This window comes from Eublepharis macularius, chromosome 1, assembly GCF_028583425.1.
Source record: "Eublepharis macularius isolate TG4126 chromosome 1, MPM_Emac_v1.0, whole genome shotgun sequence".
In the NCBI taxonomy this organism is placed as follows: Eukaryota; Metazoa; Chordata; class Lepidosauria; order Squamata; family Eublepharidae; genus Eublepharis; species Eublepharis macularius.
In genome coordinates, this window is record NC_072790.1 from 211,621,407 (window position 1) to 211,638,070 (window position 16,664).

General features: G+C 43.3%; 2 protein-coding genes across 2 annotated transcripts in view; one reads left to right on the top strand and one right to left on the bottom strand.

Annotated features, from left to right (window-relative positions):
• The window catches only part of ASB3 (ankyrin repeat and SOCS box containing 3), a 46,519-nt gene that overhangs the window by 25,077 nt on the left and 4,778 nt on the right, over positions 1–16,664 (bottom strand). The gene's annotated exons all lie outside the window — the stretch shown is intronic.
• CHAC2 (ChaC glutathione specific gamma-glutamylcyclotransferase 2) lies at positions 223–15,883 on the top strand. Its single transcript, XM_054986525.1, has 3 exons — positions 223–372; positions 8,826–8,861; positions 15,300–15,883. Exons 1-3 carry the CDS (start codon positions 238–240, stop codon positions 15,687–15,689), a joined length of 561 nt encoding a protein of 186 aa, XP_054842500.1. The 5' UTR covers positions 223–237; the 3' UTR covers positions 15,690–15,883.

Sequence of the window (16,664 nt, forward strand, 5' to 3'; positions counted from 1 at the left end):
GGAAGCCCGGCGTGACCCCTGCCCCGCGACTCACCTCCGCCCGTGGAGTAACGCCCACGTGCAAGCAGGCGACCGGGCCGAAGCGAGGCTCCCCTCTGCCCGGCAGGCACTACAAGCCCCAGAGTGCCTTTCCGAGCCGAGCGCGGGAGTATGCAGAGTCCCAGCAGCAGCCGCGGGGGCCGCCCCCAGCCTCCCCACTCCCGGCAGAGCGCCGCAGTGAGCGGCGGGGCGAGAAGCATGTGGGTGTTTGGCTACGGCTCCCTCATCTGGAAGGTGGATTTCCCTTACGAGGACAAGATGGTCGGCTACATCACCGGCTACAGCCGGCGCTTCTGGCAAGGCAGCACCGACCACCGCGGAGTGCCGGGCAAGGTGAGCGGCTTCCCGGACCGCCTGGTGCAAAGGACCCACAGCCCCTGGGTGAGGGCTGGGGTCGGGTTGCAAGGCAGAAGGTAGTGATGGGGGAAGAGGTCGCACCCCGCACCCACCCCTTGCACAGCTTGCTGGGCGCCACTAGTCCCCGCTGCAGGTGACCTCGCGGCCAGGGGCGGCAACAAGCGGGTGCCTCCGTGCACGCAGGGAAGACCCCAGAAGCCAGGCGGGCTCCCCCACGCGCGTCCCCGCGATTGCGCCAGGAACGGTCCTGTTCTTTCCCCCACACAAGCCCCGCTTTGCACCCAGGCGCTTCCCTGCCTTCGTATGCTGCGATTTCTCTCACTCTTAGAGAAAAGTCAAAAGGCCCTTTATCCCCGCCCCCCCCCCCCCACACACAGGCATCGAGGGAACAACCGATACAAGATGCCAGCGAGGTACTGACGTTTAACGTGGAGCGGGTGGCATCTATCCTGTTGTGGTTCCGTTTCTTAAAGCAAAACGAGTATAGGGACAGCTGTACAGTCTCTCGGTTGGAATAGGACGTTTTAGGACAACAGTAAAAGCTCCCAAGCCACTTTTAGGTGAGTAGCCGTGTTCGTCTGCAGGGGAACAGCAGGATTTGAGTCCAATAACACCTTAAGAGACCAACAACCAGGGATCTTTGACTCTTCTTGACAGTTTACACCCTGAAAATCTTGTTGGTCTCTAAGGTGCCACAGCTAGGCACTCTCTGTTGCAGTTAGTAAAGCCAGGCACAGCGGCTACTAATGGAAGACACTTCAATAAGATTTTTTTTTAATCATCACCTTTATGGCTAAGCAAGCTTTTTTCCCCCTTCTGAACTGCAAGAATATAATGTTCAAGCTTGAAATCTGTTCCAGACTCAGTAGGACATGGGAAGTTATCCTTTATAAAGAAGGGGGTTATAGATATGCCAGTTCAGCATCTTTTGGGCAAGTTGTCCCATGCAGCCTATTTATTGTAGCATCCTTTCTTGAATATACCTCAGGAAGACAGGAGGAGTCTATGCTATTTAAACCTGCTGTAAATTTTCACCAGATCAGTTTCTGATACAAGGTACTTTAGAGATTCATAGTGCAATCCTTGAACATGTTTACTCAAGTTCCATAGGATACAATGGGAATCTTTCCTGCTAAATATACTTGAATGGTATTGTTTCAAATATTTAACGTCGGGCTTCCTTGTGTTTATATATGTGGATTTTGAAGGGAGATCTACACAATCAAAATGTTGTGAAGAAAGTCACACAGGCAATCAGAAGAGTGTCCAGCCTAGTCTTGTCCCAAAAAAGGTTGCTTTCTGAGTACTGAAATTGACTTGAAGGAGCTGCCAATCATGAAATCCCCTACTAGGGTAGCCCATAGATCCAGAGGAGTTAGCCATGTTAGTCTGTAGTTGCAAAATAGTAAAGAGTCCAGTAGCACCTTTAAGACTAACCAACTTTATTGTAGCATAAGCTTTTGAGAACCACAGTTCTCTTCATCAGATGCAGGGTAGGGTAGCCCAGGTTCCTTGACTTTCAGAAGCTAACCAGAGTCGGTCCTGTTTAGAAGGTAGATGGGAGATCACCAAGGAAGCCCAGGGTTGCTGCACAGAAGCACGCAATGACAAACCACATCTGTTCATAGATTCCCTTGAAAACCCTATGGGATTGCCATAAATCAGCTGCGACTTGAAAGCACTTTACATACCCATAGGCACCAAAGGCATAACATGAAATACTTTTTATGCTTAGTGCATAATCCTTGTTGAAGGATTTCCACAGTGCAATCCTAAACAGAGTCACACATTTCTCAGCTCACTGACTTCAGTGGACTTAGAAGAGTAACTCTGTTTAGGACTGCACTGAGTAGACTCCCATATGAAGGTGCAAGCTCCTCCTGGGCCACCCCACTCCAATACATTAGAACATATAACAAGAGCAAGGACTTGGGGGCCTAGGTTGAGGAATTTTGTCGGGAAACAATAGAACAAATTTATAGTTCTTGCCTCAGATGCTTTCTCTTCAGGACCTGTAAAGCACATGCTGACCTCGCACTTTCCTATCCTTTTGGCTAATGTTATCATCTTAGTTTCAGTTACGGTGTCTCAAATCATTTATCTCTTGAACAGGATGCTTCCTGTAACTAATTCTGATCTCTTTCTGTATAACCTCTAAGGGCTAATTGTCCAAATAGGTAAGCTAAATCATTAGTCTGTCAGCTACCAAACAAATAATCACAAACGTAGTTACCAAGGTGTATTATATACCAATGGCATTTCCCCACTTAGTATGAACATGATCCTACTGGTAATGAATTCTATACCTTATAGTTGGTGTGCTGAACCTATTCCTAATCAATGTTATTGAATAATCCTCAGTTCTGGCAGGGAGAGAAAGAAGTTGCCTCTACTGTTTATTAAAGCTTTCCTTCTTCCCAGTCACCTTTTGTTAACAAAACCCAAAATTAAACAGAAGCATCTTAACTAACAATATTTATTCCAGCATAAGCATTAAGATCTTCTCCATAAGAAAAAAAATGCCCTGGCACAATGATAATTTTAGGGCCTGTTTAATACCCCTTTTCTCACAAACCTATAGATTTTCTATAAAAAAAACAAGCAGCAGCTCTGGCTAATTTGATAAGATGCATATTTTTAAAACTACCTGGATAGACCTTACAGTACTTTGAAAGCTGGTGTGCTTCACACTATGCAAGGACTATAGAGCTTATATAATTCTAAATAGCATTTGTTGAGCGAAGGAAACAATGGAGTGCAGAAACATCCAGCAATCTGGGAGAATGGCACTGAGGGAGCAGGGCTAGGTTATTTACAGTTGCATGTGTGGCAAATCATTCAGTCATCAAAAGTACTTAGCTGACTGCCCAACATACATGAAGCAGAACTTAGAAATAATTGGCATTCTTCTGTGAATGAAAACATGTAATAATCCTGTTACTGTTTATTACAGCCTGTGATTCAGAGTATGAATAGTATGCTGCATATGTATCAATTGTACCTCTCCAGCACACAGTCTTTAAAACAGATTTGTTCCAGGATTTGAATAAAATCATGTGTTGCGTATGACAACACAACATGAAGAAAACTGAAGAAACCAGCAGAGTTTAATTGATATATTTTTCTCTTTTGGAGGGTGTGTTGGAGGTGTGTAACTGAACTTAAGCTATACAAACCGTTGATAGTCAAGGGTAATTTTCTGTAAACATCTAAGCAAAAATGTCAGCTATTTTTACTGGATTGAGCCAAGTGTCAATTTAAACTTGATGATGCAGAGTAGAGTTCTTTAAAAGACCAACAACTCTGATAGAGTTCTTTAGAAAACCAAAGGTACAATAAGTAAATAAGCACTGAGTGTTTTTTTCTTCAGAAAATTGGGATAGTTGCCCCATATCATTGTTGGGAGGACTGAAATGGAGAGTGGCCAGTGTTACCTAGAGCCAGCTAGTAAGTTCGTAGTGGAAGTGAGACAAACCAGAAATTTCACGGTACACAGCAAGTACACCATATCAGATAAGGCAGTTCAGACATGAATGCTTATGCTATACTTCTTTGTGTTGTGGGGGGAAATTATCCAAATCTCAAGTGCACACTGTAGGATCCACCACTGAGAGAGGTGTGTTCACAATCCAGTTTATTTCCATGATTTTTGCTCTCCAAAAAGGAGGTAAGGTAAATTGTACAATTGTCACACTTGTCAATAATATCAACTTGGATACATGTAATCACAAGGAATAGGCTCTCAGCTCTCCACACACAGAAGCTTGTCACTGAATCAACCCCCTGAACTGACACTAAAATACAATAACATATGCCCCATTTTCTATAGCAGTACAAGCCCCCTGTCAATCCCAACCCATTAGCAGAAACTGAAACCCCCTGAAAACAAATTTTGGTTACTGATAATAGCTATAAAGTAAGGAAACCAATCAAATCTTTAGGGGAGGGCTTTCTGTAAGGTGTGACATCATAACAGAGAAGGCTATTCTGCAACCTTCTGAATGTCCAAAGTGCAAGACGTGAGGAAGGTCTAAGAGCAGTAAGAGTCTTGCTGCTCAAGGTAAAAAGGGGGGGGGGACACTCAAAATCCCATCCAATCCTAAAAATAGATCTCTGGCTCCCAGCGATGACCACCCCAGAGCATGCTCTCCACATATTTTATTTATTTGTTGAATTCCTTACTTTATTTATAGTCTGCCTTTCTCACTGATACCAAAGTGGATTACACAGTGTAACTCAATGCAATCAAACAGCAAGAGTGATCTAATAAACACTGCAATATGACCGGGATTACAAAAATTAAAAACACAAAAACGTCTCAGACATATATTAAGTGATACAAAAAATGGAACTACAAAAGCAGAAAAAGCACACTATATATTGTTAATATATCTAATTCTCAACAGGACTGTATCTGTAGATAAATAAATCCAGAGACTGGGACCATAAACAGACAGGCTAGTTCTTTCTACAATCCTGAGAAAAGCCACAGGTTTGCATGAAAATATGAAAAATATTCATTAGGGAATTAACCCCTAATGATAGAAGCAGAACCTGTAGCTTCTAGAAGGATACCCTCTGAGATCTCAGTGGCTATTGTGGGGTTGCCTTTACATCTTGGTTTGCCAGTAAAAGGCAAGGGAGGGGGTAGGGCACAGCACTTTCCAGGACTGTTTTGGCTTGCAGGCCATCTCTGCTCCCCTTCATTCTGCCCTGGAGGGAGGACTATTGAGAGCAGGCCTGGCAGCAGCCACCAAGTCACTCACTACCACATGGCCCAGCAGTGACTATTTGATAGCAACTACTGCATAAAAAACAGTGTAGTGCAAAAAGTAAGAGTGTCATACTTGGATCTGGGAGACCAAGGTTCAACTCCCCACTCTGCCATGAAAGCTTGGGCCAGTCATAGACTCAGCCTAACCCAACTCACAGGATTGTGAGGATAAAATGGAGAATAGTGGTAGCAGCTGCTTTGTCTCCACTGAGGAAGAAAGGCGGGGTATAAATGAATTAAATAATAAATAAAGGCAAAGGCTAGGAGGGCAGGGAAAGTGGGAAGTGGAAAGACACAGAGAAAGGTGAGAGGATATAGAGGCTGCTAGGAGGAGGAAGAGAAGAAATAGCATGGGGAGGGGAATAAAGAGGAAAATGAGGTGCCCACTGAAGTGACTAGTTTATTATAATGCATATCCTCTTTGCAACATGTTCTTTGTCCTATAAAATGCTTTCCACATATGACACCAAAGACTGCAGATTTCATGTTCTGTCCTAGACATGAGAGTTTCAAATCAAACAATATAGTTAGACAAATCAGGAACAGTGAACCTGCCATTCTGATCTGAGCACAAGAGATAAAGTAACCATGTGATTTATCACTACTCTTGCATCAGTTGTTGCCCATAAAGAAGTATATAATGTGTGCTGAAAACACCTAAAGGTACCTCATCCCCTCCTACTTGGGCTTTGTCCACAGCTGTGAAAACTTGACTATGAGCATCTTTGTCTGTGAATCTTTGTTCATTCTGAGTTTGCTCCTGTTGCCAAATAAAAGGTCTTTCACAGAATACTGTTTTCAAGCTCCTGGGTTAAAACTGCCACAACGCCCCCAAGTTCCAGTGGGCCCCCTGCACATAAAAAAACAAATGGAATGTAGAAAAAAAGACCAGAAAGGGTAATAGTGCCTCACAGATGCAGCCCTGCCCTATGTTTGAAGGGGGAAATCCCTAATCATTAGATGCTGAACCTGGAGGTGGTGGCCTTTACTGTTATTTTACATACATTGTTCTTCAATATTAAATTAGGTTCTTGATTACCAGTAACAAAAATGTAAGAAGAGCAATGTTCGTGTCCAGTAGCACTTAAAGACCAACTAGATTTCCAGGGTTCAAGAAGATATAGTTTGTATTACTTTTCCAAAGACACAGAGAAATGGACTTAATATTATCCCTGATGCAAACAGAATTCCATCAACTGTAGAATAATTTTAACAATCACAAATTGTTGAGCAGGATAGAACGTATAAATTCTATGTAGCTAGAGCTCAAAAGCTTATGCTAAAATAAAATTGGTTAGTCTTAAAGGTGCTACTGGACTCTTTGATTTTGCTACCACAGACTAACACGGCTAACTTCTCTGCATCTACGATTGTATTATTTGGTATATATAATTTTAAAGGTATGAATGTCTTGGTCTTCTGTAAGAAAAAATAGCAAATACACCCACTACTTAGCTTCTAATATCTTTATTTTTGTCATCTGAGAGGTAGGAAAAAATTAAAATTGCAGGGAGAAAAATTCTATAGTAAATAAAAGAAAGTATATTTGGACAGATCCACTCTCATATAATCATTATAGGTACAACTATCAGCACATTTAGAAATTGAATTAAACTTTCAAGCAACGAAACATTGAACTCTTTATTGATTATCACTAAAAACATTATAGCATATTAACTATTGCCAAAATTAATTATATTTACACAAAAAATACTCTCAAAAATGCATTGTAAATGTCTATAGTATCATTAATGCTGCAGAATATTTTCTGTAAAAGTTTAAATTACATATTTGAGTAAAATCTCATCTTAAAAAGAATCTCACTCATTCCAAAAAGGGAAAAAATGGAAAACCTCAGACTTTTCATGTTGTCTTAAGCATTTCATTCATTTCCAAAATTTTTCTTCTATACTCTGACAAATTCCCCAATTTTTTGCTGAAACAACTTGAAAAAAGTCCTCAAACCTTTTCATATATGTTTTGAGTGAAAAAAGCCTTGTGTTAAGAAGCATTTTGCTTCTTCCAAAACAATGGGGTGGGGGTGCGGGGGGAGATTGAAATGCCAATGGGGGGGAGATTGAGATGCCGATGGGGGGGGGGGAGATTGAAATGCCGATGGGGGGGAAATGTTTCCTTTAGATTCTCCCCCCCCCCCCCGGCCTTCACCTCTCTCTCTATATATACAACTAAAAATTCCTTACAAACCCAATGTGAGCTTTTGGTAATAAGCTGAACTTTGAAAAGTATGATTACTCACCATCTACAAATCCACTGAGCTGAAGAGTTGGATTTAAGACTCTTTGGGTCCAGAGAAGTGAATAAGATGCCTTAAATTCAAATATTAACTGTAAGCTTGGCTGTAGCACGTATGTAGTATGTCTCTCACACATTCCTATCTTGCCACTGTTTAACAGGTACTTTCAGTGGCAGGGAGAGAATAAAAAGAGTATATGAAAATGACAGAAGGGTAGAAATGTAGAAGACAAAAGCAGGTAAAGCTGGCTTATACCATGGTCACTCTAAGTCAGTGTTGTCTACTCTGACTGGCAGCTGATCTCCAAGGTCTTTCGCATCACGTGTATGCTACCTGATCCTTTTAACCTGAGATGCCAGGGATGGAACGTGGCTGAGACTTTCTGCATGCAAAGCAGATACATTACCATTGAGCCACAGCTCCCATAGGGAGGACAGTGTCCTTTATGCAGGGACCAAAAGTAGAAACAAAACTGCTGTTTATGGCTTCAAGTGGGCAAACCATGGGACTATATGCTGCCCATCTCTTCTTATAGTTCCCCATCACCACCAGGATTCATAGCTAGGCCTGACTGTTAATATTACTCTAGGATAAGGACATCCCTAAACTCATTTTGAAAACTACTGTCATCCCTCCTGAGAATATCCAGGTGGAATCAAGCCATCATCGACGACAGAAAACTCAGGCAGTGGTCTCCAACGTGGTATCTATGGGTGCCCTGGAGCCCACCAAGTGTCTTTGGAAACTAGGCAGGGTGGGACCAGGTGGGGATTTTGCTCAGCAAGACTTTTGATGGGCTGTGTGTTTCTTAAAAAATCTTGCTCTGGCAGAAGCTGCCACCACAGCACAAGGATCTTCACTGTGTGACTGAAGATAAACTGCAGCAGCCACTGTATGGCTGGCTGCACTTCCTGTGGCAGCCATTTTGTGGCTATGTCATCCACACTGTCAGAACTCCAAAGGTGCCCACAGGCTCAAAAAGGTTGGGGACCCTGAACTAAGGCATAAGGGAGATAGGAGTGTGCCATTCCACATCTCTCACACAATTGCTACACTACCATGAACATTTGGGTAACATTAGGGCTGCACAAGTTCCAAACTGCAACTTTCTGGCTACTGTTACACAGCCCATTTTAGAAAGTGGTAATAAGCCTTCAGTGTGAACAGTCACATAAGTGACAATCGTTTGACTTTTCCCAAGTCCAAAAATAAATGTTATACTTCTATTCCTGTCCTTTTAAATCTTGATTAGAAGTTACATTTTCTCACACAACAAAAGTACATCATATGTTGAGGTCACTCACTCCCCATAGGTTGAGTTTGTTTATGTGAATTGTTTCTTTTTTTGCCACTGATTTGACAAAAGACATTTTTTGAAATAGTGATCTCTTTTAATTTTAGCCTGGAAGAGTTGTGACACTCATTGAAGATCCTGAGGTACAGTAGTTGTGTTTGATATCTATATCTATATATATTGTCTTAGACTACTTGAAGTATATATGATAACAGCTTTGTTCCATTTCCCCTGCCTTACTAGAGACCTTCCCCATGCCACATGGTAATTTGCCCACAAGGCCCTCCCTTAGTAGCAGCTTGAAAAAGGGTTACAGATGGCTGCTGCGAGAAGATGGAGAAAGTCTGTCTCCACAAGCTCCTTGTGTTCATAGTATGAAGTATCCCACCCAGTTACCCTAACCTTATACTGTTTGTATTGCATTGTTTTAAATTTTGTAATCTTCCCTGAATCTCAGCAAAAAAGAGAGAAATGGCACAGAGGCGGCAGTGGAGGCCCCACCTACTGGGCCAAAGGCAGCAGCTACTTCAGGAAGACAGTAGCGGCATTATGGCCCCAGGGCACCATCTGCAGGAAAGTCTCCCCTCACCAAGCAGCTGCTGAGCCTAGCAGCAGGGGCAGGAGATTTGCCAGCCAAAGGCATGGTAGGCAACAAGGGTCCCTGGCTAGCCCTGTGCAAACCCAGCTGGGGTGTGGCAAAGCAAGGCAAGGCAGGGATTAAAAAATGAACACGCTCAAGAGGAGGAAGGAGCAGTGCTGAGCATGGCCAGCATGAGTGGAGCCCCAGGAATAAATAGGAAGAGATCATAAGAGGCAGCAAGAAAGCAGAAGACAAGCTGGCTTGGAAATGCTGAGAAGGCATAGAGAAGGGAGGAAGAACTTAGAGAAGGAGCTGCAGCCTTGGCAACTCGACCTGCAGACCTGGGGGAGCTGCCCCACAGCATAAGGCACAGCTCAGCCCCCTGAGGTTTTAAAGGGGCAAAGCAGGCAGGTGACGGGAACTGCGCTCATGAGAAGAATAGTAAAAATAATATAATGTGTGCTTATATACCACCCTTCTAGATCGATTAGTACCACACTCTGAGCAGTGAACAAAGTCAATGTTATCATTATCCCCACAATACAGCTAAGGAGCTGGGGCTGAGGAGCTTACCCAAGGCCACCTATTGAGTCCTGGCAGTGGTGGGAGTCAAATCATCAGAGTCCTGAGTTGCATCCTAACCACTTAACCGCTATGCTACAGCAGCTCTACTTGTGTGGATGTAGTTCTTGGCAATACAGGAGCACTATTAAGTCTGGGTGGGTCTCTGCTGACCATGAAACACAATGTTTCTCTTCCCGGGGGTGGGGGGGGTGTCACAGCGGAGCATAAAATAACCGAATAAACCTCATTATTTCTTTTTATGCATCAAAGATGGGTGTGAGTATGATACATATTATTATGGTAAACGTGTTTTTCAACATGTTTGCCAAGATAACAAGAATGATAAGTGGACAGGATATTTGTACTAGAGAATCTGTGGGTGGGAGGATTGCTTAACCTCCTCCCCATACCCACTGATTCTCTTGGACATGTGCCCCTTTTCAAGGTAGTTTTCCCCCTATGACATCTTACTGCCAGCTTCAGAACCTTGTAGGAGAAAAAGTGATTACACTAGTTAAGTTTCATTTAGAGGTGCACAGAGTATATTAAAAATGTAGCTCTTAAAACATTTAAGTGTATTTCCTGTTATTTTTTTCACATCACAATAATGGTAGTAGCATAATCAGCACAGGAAAATAGGTGTTTGTCTCTTTAGTGTAATTAGCCCATTAACACAAGAGGAGGCTGTTTCACTGTCCCCAAATGGCACCTTGTAGGGACATAAATCCAGAGGAGTTAGCCGTGTTAATCTGTAGCAGCAAAATAGAAAAGAGTCCAGAAGCACCTTTAACCAACTTTACTGTAGCATAAGCTTTCAAGAATCACAGTTCTCTTCATCAGATGCATCTGACGAAGAGAACTGTGATTCTTGAAAGCTTATGCTGCAGTAAAGTTGGTTAGTCTTAAAGGTGCTACTGGACTCTTTTCTATCTTGTAGGGACAGTATGTGTAGAATCCACCAGAGGTTTATATTCCTGCTGAACGGAGAAAAAAATAGAGACATTACTCTGCCTTTCATATGGGGAATCCACTCAGGATCCCTCTGTGGGTAAGAGAAAATTCCCCTGCTAACTGGCAAAGCAGATCCATTTCTGCATGCACCTTTGATTGCCTGGTAAGAGTCAGGGCTAAAGGTTAAATTTCAATAGGGAATATACAGAATGACTACAGTAAGAATCTCTATGTCTATATTCTGTGAATTTGCATAATGTTTTAGGGTACCCTGTCCACTGTCATTTCTAGTGGCAGAATTGCATGCTGTTTTTTAAATGAATACTAGTTCCTTACAATATGATGGCAAAGACTGAACTGTCTCCAGAATAGAAGCATCCTATTGTAGCAAGCAAAATCCTCCTCCCACTACTGCACTCCTTGGGTTAGATCCTGTGATCTGCAGAGGCAAAGTTTACTGATCTTTCTTGTGTTCCCCTCTCCCCAACAGTCCTTTCTGACCTCAGGAAAGTTTATTCCTCCCTGTGGCCGGGGGGAGGGGGGAGGGATGGAGGCATTGGGCCTGCATGGGTGAGTCAGGAGGCTGCAGCGAGGATGTGGGAATATCATTCCCCTCTTTCTCTTCTCACTGCAGTCTCCTAATCCCTGTGGTTAGTGTTCCGTGTGGATCCTGCTTTCTTGCTGATAAACTTTCCTAGATCAGAAAAGACTGCTGGCAGAAGAGAAATGCAACCTTCTACTGAGGGATGTAGGATCCAATCTCATTGTTTGAAGCATTTTTCTCCCAGCCCAGCTCTTCTACTAGAAAAAACTACTACAATAAAGTACGATGTGGGAGAGAGGAGGGATTATCTTCCCTCATCTTCATATTCTTTTCATGTAAAAAAATAATTCCCCCCTCCCCCCACCACATACACACGTTATATGAATGGGACAGACACATAAATTAAAATACACACGGCTGCCCCATCACATAATCTCCAGCCTTCAGCTGATGGCCTGCACCAACTTTCTCTCACGTTTTCCTTTTCATATACATAACGTGCACATCCACTACCTTATTTGTCAACATGGCAAACACATATACATATACACAGCTGTTCAGTCATGTGCCCTTTGGCCTCAAGAGCGCAAGCCAGGAAGTTGCAGCTTTATTCTCCAGTCAGACCTGAGCTCACATGCCAGCCTTTGGCAAATCCTTATTTCTTAGTCCTAGCTTTATCCCCCTCCCTTGGCATCTTCAATATGGGGATACAAACTGGCCTATTTTACAATGGATGATTAATCCTCATGTTATGTGAAGCTCCCTGAACATTCAAAAATGCACGCTAAACAGTAGTCTTACTACTCTTCAGCATGTAATTCACTCATGCCCTCTTCTTAGCCAAGTCTGAACATCAGTTCATATGGAAGGTGTTGCATGAGGCTGTTCTTGCTGTTCTCTGGCCCTTTTCCAGTTTCGCTGATACCACTAGTTTTATTTGGAAACCTTAAGTGCAACGTGGCATATAAAGTTGCCAGTGTTTTCAGGATTTATTTGGTCAAGGCAAACCCCTTAAAATAATAGTTTCTCTGAAATGCTAATAGCAAACCGAGATGAATTTAATAGCAAACATAGATTTTAGCCACCTCTGTAGTTGACAAAACAAGCAAGCAAAATGCAGCACAGTGTCTGTCATTGTGACTTTTCTGTACCTTTCTGGTAAGTGTTTTTCACATTACTGTGCAGTTGGACCCCATTATGCTAACCAACAGATTCTTCTATAAGCACAGAATGGTTGGCCTTGTTTTTTTCCCCCTACTGTAGTTGTATAAACCAAAACCCAAATTAAGGCAAACAATCTGTAATCCATAATATTCTTCACTTATTCATATATTAAAGCACAGAGTGGGGAAAAATATGAACTATTAATTGGCAGTTTTCTTGGGTTTACCATGCCACCTCAGCATAGTCCACACATGTATGAGCTGGGTAAGTTTTGGAAGGTTTCTGTATATATAAAAATCTCCCCGCAAACAGAAAACCAGCACAGCAAGCACAAAGAAGGGGTAAAATATTTTTACCTGCTGTGCTGTTTTTCTGTCTGCTTTAAGGTTTTTAATGCAGTGAAACACTCCAGGCTGGAATGTACCACATGCAGTTTGAAGTAGTACTGTTATTCTACCATCTCGGGTCTCTGCTGCCTCATTTTGCAGCTCCAGAAGCCAAAATATTAAGTAGTAAAATTCCCCTTGTAACAATAGTACATATGCAATATTACATGTAGGCATGCTAATCTTAAGCAAGGTGAGATCTGAAGAACCTGCCAAACAGGAAGTGTAGATTTTTAAAATAAATATTTGATAGTTCTGCTTAAGATAAATAGCCAACTTCTAAATGCAAGTCTGCTTTAGATCAGAACCACACACTGTGAGGCAGACATCTATCTTTTTAATTCCATTTTAATCCCATTCTGCCTCCAAACCAAGTACAGCATAAAATCTATTTTTATCTTTGCAAACCCTAGAGGGTAGGCAAGGCTGAGTTACTAGCCCACTATCACTCCATATGCTTTATGGATAAGCACGGATTTGAACCCAGGTCTCTCCAGCCCTGATCTGACATTATAAACACATCACACTGGTTTACATGGGATGGATAAATCCCAGTTTGGTGAGGTTAAGAGCAGCAGGACTTTAATCTGGAGAACCGGGTTTGATTCCCCACTCCTCCGTTTGAAGCCAGCTGGGTGACCTTGGGTCAGTCACAGCTCTTCCAGAGCTCTCTCAGGCCAACCCACCTCACAGAGTGATTGTTGTTGTGGGAATAATAACATACTTTGTAAACTGCTCTTGAGAGGGTGTTAAGTTGTCCTGGGCAGTATATAAATTGAATGTTGTTGTTGTTGTTGTTATATTTCTGATTACACTAATGCAGAAGTAAGCTGTTTATAGGAAAGACACTTGGGCTTGATCCTATGCCTTCTACTGGTGCAGCACTATTCTCCACATGGTCCTCTGGCACTAGTGCTCATGTGAGACCAGTGACTTCCAAGGAGCCAAAAGCACCTACTGTCACACAAATCCACTCCACAGCAGAGGAGTGCCTCCACAACAGACAAAGAGCTATGGAAGCAAGGCATAGGATTCAGAGGGGAGAATCTGTAACCCTGCCTTTGCCCTATTACTCTTCTCACAATCCTTCCCTTTCCAATATTTCCTCCATCTGATCTCCAAGATCAGAAATAAGCCTGGCCAGAGGAAAAACAGATTGTGAGGGAAAGAGTCAGAATTCGCCCCTGCACCTCCACCCATTTCCACCTGCAATGCCCCACGCGTTATATACATTTGCAGAGATAACATACTATCATCCTAATATCCTTATTTCCTATACCTTTAAGGAGAATTGTGTCAGGGCTTGCTGCTGCTGGGCGCCGGCTGCGCTGGCCCTGATGTCAGAGGGGTGCCAGGGATGCTGCAGGACCCTGCTCCGTGGAAGGAGGGGCGATACACATCACCCAGACTCCCTCTCAGTCCACTCACTGGCCTGCTCAACCTGGCCTGCTCACCCCCTTCGCCCTCTGTCATCTCCTCCCAGAACTCACCTCCAAGCCTCCACTCTTGCACCGCTCTCACTCCACACCATCACTCCTTACTCACACCCACCACCCCAGAACTCTTCCCAGCCAGCCTTTATAGGGCCTTCTCTCACCGCCCCGCCCTCCTTGTAGGTCCTGCCTGCCAGGACACACCCCTCCTTGGCCTCCCTGCATTGGCCTTGGCTGTCTCAAGCTGCTGCAGCTGGGGTAGCTGGCTGGGCTGCCTGGATCAGCAACAGCTGCGTCATGTTGGCTGGCTGCCAGGACTCTCTGGCTGAGCTGATTACTGAAGGTAGGCCCAGCTGTGGCCCCTTGGCTGGCTGCCCAGCTCTTCCCACAGAATGCCTTCAGCAGCCCCACCTGGAGGGGCTTGGTTTTGAGCCTCTCTTGAACCAGGTTGCTGTCTTCAAGCTGAGGTGGAGGCTGGGGTGTGGCTCTGAGCTGCTGTGGCTGCTTTTCCTCCTTGGCTGGTAAGGGCTCTGTTTGGGCTGCTGCTGGATCCCTATTCTTCCTGCCTTTGCCTTCTTCCTCTGTTCTGCTCAGCCCCCTATCCTCCCCCTGGAGGGTGGGACTAGCTGGCCTCTCCCTGCCCCCTCTAGCCCTCTGGGGTTTTGGCCCTTCACCCCTTTCCCCTGGGGTGGGCAGGCTCTGGCCCTGGCTGCTGGCTGGGATAGCAAGGCAGCCACCTCCCGGCTGCCTCCCTTTGCTTTCTCCCAGCGAGGCCAGGGGCTGTGTCTCAGACCCCGGACACATTGTGTGCATGTATCATTGATGGGAAGGGATGCTAAAAAGAGGAAAATGCTGAATTCACAATAAGCTTCTCTGCCAACTTTTGAAGGCTTCCACTAGCATTTTTCTATTTTTCAGGAATGGATGTGTTTTACTTTTGTGATTGTATTCTTCAACAGGGCTGTGTATGGGGTGTGGCATACAAACTGCCATTAGGACAAGAAGGTGAAGTAAAAGCATATCTGGACTTCCGAGAGAAAGGTGGCTACAGGACTACAACTGTCATTTTCTATCCAAAAGATCCTTCCGTGGAACCCTTTGATGTGCTGCTATATATTGGAACCTGTGAAAACCCTAACTACCTCGGGCCAGCACCTCTAGAAGAGATTGCCAAACAGATTTTTAATGCCGTTGGTCCCAGTGGAAGAAACACTGAATACTTGTTTGAACTTTGCAACTCCCTCAGGGATCTTGTACCAGAAGATGTAGACGAACATCTTTTTACTTTAGAAAAACTAGTAAGGAAACTTTTGGAACAGGAACAAACCCAAGGTCTTAACTGCATATAAAATTCACGTGGTTTCAAATAACACTTCATCAACACTTTCATTTACAGCAAGGGTAGGACTTGGAGATGTTCCACCTGGACTTTAAGAGATACATTTTAATGTTTCATTCAGGGTACTCTTGTTATTGGTCAGTAGAAAATTATGTTTAAAGTTACGTTTTCAGGAGTTTACTGGGGGGAGCTTTGAATTTTGATAAATTTTAAAAATGCTTTTCTCTCCATTTCTTAAATATGAAGAAATAATTTAGACCTTTAAGTGTGAGGGAAAACGTTCTTGATTTCAGGTTATTTAGATTTTTGTTTTCTCTTTTTTAAAAAAATGTAGTTTGGAACCAAATCCTACAATCAGTCTGACTTGTGTTGACAGAGCACAAACTTCAAGAGCTGTCCCAGTGGAGCCAGTTATTAATGCCCTATGGATTATAACACTATGCATACTAACTCAGGAGTGAGTTTCCTTGAATAAAACAAGACCTGCTTCCGAGTAAACATGCATAGGATTGGGCATGTGTTGACTTGGTCCACACGCCTCAATTTATACTTCCTCAAGAATTGTCCCAACAGGGCCAGACTGTCGCAGATTAGAGCACTGTGGCAGTTATTCCTATGTAAGGACAGGGTCCTTCATACAGCTACTTTAGAAATATTTTAGTAAGTGCACATTATACTATAGGATATTTATCACCGAGTTCCAATTCCATGGACTCAATATTTCTATCATTTATATATGGACTACTTGCCATTTGATAAAAATGAGCAAATAGCTCCCAGTGAAAGAAATGGTGTTTTCCTTTTAAGATGCTCGTAGTGTCAAGATCTTTGGAAATTGAGTAATTCATTCTTAGTGGTGCCTTATTTATTTATTTAAATCACAAGACTTTTTTAAAGCTGAAAGTAAGTGGGGATATGACTTGAATCTACAATAGCAGGAATGTTCAGAAACTCCCATTCTTAATCAGGCACGGAATCTTTAGGA